This window comes from Lactuca virosa, chromosome 6 (genome assembly GCF_052849685.1).
Source record: "Lactuca virosa cultivar CGN04683 chromosome 6, Lactuca_virosa_CGN04683_v6, whole genome shotgun sequence".
Classification (NCBI taxonomy): Eukaryota; Viridiplantae; Streptophyta; class Magnoliopsida; order Asterales; family Asteraceae; genus Lactuca; species Lactuca virosa.
The window spans coordinates 20,220,618-20,225,503 of NC_136431.1; the positions used below are offsets into that span (position 1 = coordinate 20,220,618).

Below are 4,886 nucleotides of genomic sequence, written 5' to 3' on the forward strand. Positions count from 1 at the left end.
CAGTTTCCTAAGATAATCCCTAATCCCTTAACTTCCTCCCTAAGGCATCCAAGACACCCTTAATGCCCAAGGAAACTCTAGAAGACCTCTAGAAGCCGTTCCCCTTCCTAGGGTGGTTCTAGAATTGGTCAATGTTCAATCTTTTGAAAATTGTCACCTTCCACTTTTAATTATTCCAATTAATCCTAAATTAATTTCAATTAATTTCTGATTAATTTATAATTAAACAATACAATTTCTAATTAATATAATATTCTCATAATACATTAATAAATTATTTATTTTGATTTCTAATTAATTTATTTATCATATAAATTCATAAATCAGTCTCTCTCTCTCTCTCTCACTCTCTAAAAGTCATCCTTTTCAATTACTAGGTTTGAGGGCAACCCAAAAGGACTTTTCTAATAATTCAAGATTATACTAATTTAGTTATTGGCTTAGACACCTAATCCAACATATCTACCATGCATGATCATTATCCTAAGCATAGAATGATTCAAGAATTAGTGTTACATGATATATAACAACAGTAGTAGTAATTTTAGAAACTTGCATCTGACCAAGTGGTTTTGGACCTTAATCATTAGATCCTTGTCTAGAAGTGCTTGCAACATTTTTTTCTTCTTCAAACGACAATATCGCTTCATGTGACTAGGTTTGTTGCAATACCAACACACAAGTTTTGCTTTCTTGTTTGAAACCTTATGATGGTCATCTTTCTTCTTCATTTTTCCTTTGTTATTTTTCTGATGTTTGTCATCTTCCACCCTGTTCACTGAAGATCCAGGAACTTCTTTTCTTTTCCCTTGTCACTTACTTCATCCCGAAGACCCTCTTCAATTCTCAAGTGGTTGCCAAGTTGTACTAGAGACAACTCTTCTTTTTGGTGTTTCAAAGTGTGTTTAAAGTCATTCCAGGATGGGGGCAATTTGTCAATAACACTTGAGACGGAAATGGATTCATCCATTTGCATTTTGTGTTGTTCAATTTATCCCAAAACCTTCATGAGTTCATTGTATTGTTCCATGACAGGCCTTGAATCCACCATCTTGTAATTGTTGAAATTACTAACAAAAAATTTCTTACTTGAGGCATCCTCTGCCATGTATTTGGATCCAAGGGCATCCCACAGATCTTTTGCAAATTCATGATTTAGATAAATTTCAAAGAGAGAATCAAACATACCATTTAGAATGTGTCCACGCTAGATGTAATCATCATTTCTCATTTCCATCTTCTCCTGGTATGTTCAAGGGTCTCATCCTCCATTGGTTCTGGTACAAGAGTGCTCAAAACGTGAACAACTTTCAGGCGCTGCCCCTAGACCCCGCTAATAGGCTGCAGCCCCTTGGAACCCTGCACCCAAGGGAACTGCCCCCGGACCCCCGTATTCCCGAATTCACATTTTTCATATCGAGTGTGAACCCCGCACCTCCAAGCTCGGTTAGTAAATGGAATCCGGTCTATCTCATTATTAATTATAATTACACTAAAATATGTTGATAACACTAAAATCACCAACATACATGACCGAAATATCCAAGATGCAAACTTACCAGAAGTTAAAATACAATAACTAATGAAGTGTTGAAATATTTATTTAAAGGCTTACATACATGAAAGATCAATGGCAGATGCAATTAAGGACTTCTATGAGAGGACGATTAGTTAGTTGATATCACGACTATGTAGTGATCAAGAGCCGAGAGTGACGTATATGTTATTTAACTAAGCAATTGGTGGTGTAGAGGTTGCCATATAAGAGGGAACAAGTGAAAGAAACCCTAATTTAAAGAGAGATATATGATGATACGTTCAAATATTTGATGAACGATTTTGGAGATGGATTTTAAAAGAAATTAAGAAATTGATTGCTAAAATAATGGGATATTAGTTGTTTATTTCAGATATTAATTAATATATGTAATAATACTAATATACCCTTATTGATTTAATTAATGATTTAATGTTTTCTTAATTCTGATTGGTTTCTACATCCACAATATAGATTTCAATCCACATATGAACATATATATATATATATATATATATATATATATATATATATATATATATATATATATATATATATATATATATATATATATATATATATATATATATATATGGTGGTTCAAATGAAGACGCTAAATAAAGTAAAGACACTAGTTTTATGTTGTTATTCTACTATGAATTTTATATATATGTAGTATTGTATCAATTCTGGTGTTAATATTAGTTTATGATTATTCATATATTCAATGCAGAATAAAAATTCATAGCAGAATAATAATATAAAAATAGTGTATTCACGTGTTCACTTTATTTAGCGTCTTTATTTGAACCTATTCATATATATATATATATATATATATATATATATATATATATATATATATATATATATATATATATATATATATACACACACACACACGAGAGAGAGAGATGTACTAATAAAATAGTCATCATCACCAAATGACTTCTAGCCCAACGGTATCTGGTGTTGCCCTCCCTCATTGAGGTTGAGGGCTCGTAGGAGACATAGGTGAAATTTAAAAGTAGTTTAGAAGTAGAGTATATTTGTTGTTTCAAAAAAAGAAACATAGTCATCATCATGACCCTTGTATCATTATATCAATAGATCAGATAAAAAAAGTATACATGTTGTCCAGGAATCACATTCAATAAAACAAAGGCCATAATGGAGTTTCTACATCTCCTTTCAATTTTCTAGAATACGTCCCCTTTCCATTCTTGAATCGATCACCACCATTCACCTTCGTCCCCATCGATCAACATCTTTTCCCTAAAATTATTTCCTTGGTTCTGGTATGAGAATAGTGCAGAGTCGTAGGATATCCAATTCTACACAACAATGTGCTGGAAAGACGAAAAAATCCAGAAACATATAGTTAAGAAAGTGGTCAAGATAGGAAACATGGACAATGCACATATCTATGTTGCAAACAAATAAATTAGCTTCGTTAGCCTCACGTCTTGATACAGTCGTAAAAATGCTAAATACACAGGAAAAGATGAAAATGATCCACAAATCTATGGGATCGGTCGTAAAGTCTCTTGAGTCAAACCTAGCCACTAATCCTATAAATATGAATTTGTGTACACTTATGAACATATATTCACATTAATGTGAACTTGCTATGTTTTTACGATTTGTCCATATGTTAATAATTGAATCTCCTCCTCAACTCTTCTGTAAATATGAACTTACTTTAAAATACAAACTTATGTTCATATTTAGGATATTAATGTGAACTAGCGGAAAAACCCGGGCTTCGCCTCGGGCCGTTTTTTGTGTTTTTTATGAAAAAATATAAAAGTTTTGACTGTAAGGACCAAAAGTGTCAAAATGGTTAAAGAATTAAAGGGGTTAGAATGAGCAAGTTTTTAGAAAAGGGACCAAAGTTGTCAATTCCTAAAAGTTTTGTGGCCAAACTTTGAATATTAAAAGGTTCCAAAAAGTATAAACATTTTGATTGCAATGACCAAAAGTGTCAAAATGGCTAAAAAATGAAGGGTAAAGTTGACAAAAGCATGCAAGTTTACTATTCATAAGGCCGGATGGTATGGAGTGCGGGGAGAGGGTGCAAGACGTTTCCCGCACAGGGGAACACCGCACCGTGGGTGCGGGAAGCTAGGCGCGGGAAGAGGGTGGGGGTGGGGATCCCACGTTCTCACTCCTCACGTGATTCGTCGGTTATTTTTTTTTCTTTTTTTGATTCCAACGGCTTTGATTCCAACGGCTATATAGCCGTTAATATATATACATTTGTTTTTTTCCTTTTCTTAAACTATAAATACCACAACATCCAACCATTTTTTTAACCCATAACTTATACTTCTATCCAAAAAATATTATTCAAAATGTCATCTTCTTCATCATCCGATTCGGCGGCTGTAGATGAGGCTAAGTTTATCGGTTCCGTCATGGCGAAAACGGTTGCATACTATCAAAACCAACTAGGCGAAACATCATGTGCACGATCTAAACCAAGAAAGCCGTGGTTGCGTAGAAATCACGAAGCCGGACACGATCGCCTTACAGAAGATTATTTTGCAGATGACGTCATCTATGCTGTAAAGTTTCGACGTCGGTTCCGGATGAGGAATGAACTGTTATTACGTATTGTTGGCGATTTGGAAGGCCGCTTTCCATATTTCCAATGGAAAATGGATGCAAGGCGAATAAAAGGTTTCTCTCCCGTTCAAAAATGCACGGCTGCAATTCGTCAGCTAGCATACGACATGGGTGCAGACAAATGGAAAATGGATATGGCATGCATTCTTTGGTCCAGCTGGTGCAAACAATGACATCAATGTGCTAGAACAGTCACTGGTATTCAACGATATTTACCTTGGAAAGTCGCATGATGTACCTTTTCAAGCAAATGGGGTAGCATATAAACGTGGATACTATCTTACTGACGGTATATATCTTCCCTTGTCTGTTTTTGTGAAATCGTTTACATGTCCTAACGACCCGAAAAGGAAAAAGTTTAAAGAGGCGCAAGAGTCAGCTAGGAAGGATGTGGAGTGAACATTTGGTGTACTTAAGAGACGTTGGCACGTACTAACGGTCGGGGCAAGGTCATATGAAGTGTAAAGGTTACAACACGTAATGTATGCATGTATCATATTGCATAATATGATTCTTGAAGACGAAGGAAGAGCGATATGTCGGTACAATGAAAATGAAGTTTTGCCAAATGTCGAAGGAGTAGTCGTTGGTACACAAGAGTATAGGGTGAATAGAAGAGAAGTACACAACCACGACATTCATCACGCCCTTCGTGCTAATTTGGTGGAGCACATCTATAGGGCTCATATTCAACCCCCGTTAGAGTTTTCTCACGATGATT

The 4,886-nt window shown here is 35.0% G+C and overlaps 1 protein-coding gene across 1 annotated transcript; it reads left to right on the top strand.

Moving 5' to 3' along the window:
* Positions 1 to 3,891: 3,891 nt before the first annotated feature.
* On the top strand, positions 3,892 to 4,564 carry LOC145121367 (uncharacterized). The gene is made up of 2 exons (XM_079057123.1): positions 3,892 to 4,219; positions 4,323 to 4,564. Exons 1-2 carry the CDS (start codon positions 3,892 to 3,894, stop codon positions 4,562 to 4,564), a joined length of 570 nt encoding a protein of 189 aa, XP_078913249.1.
* The last annotated feature ends 322 nt before the right edge of the window (positions 4,565 to 4,886 follow it).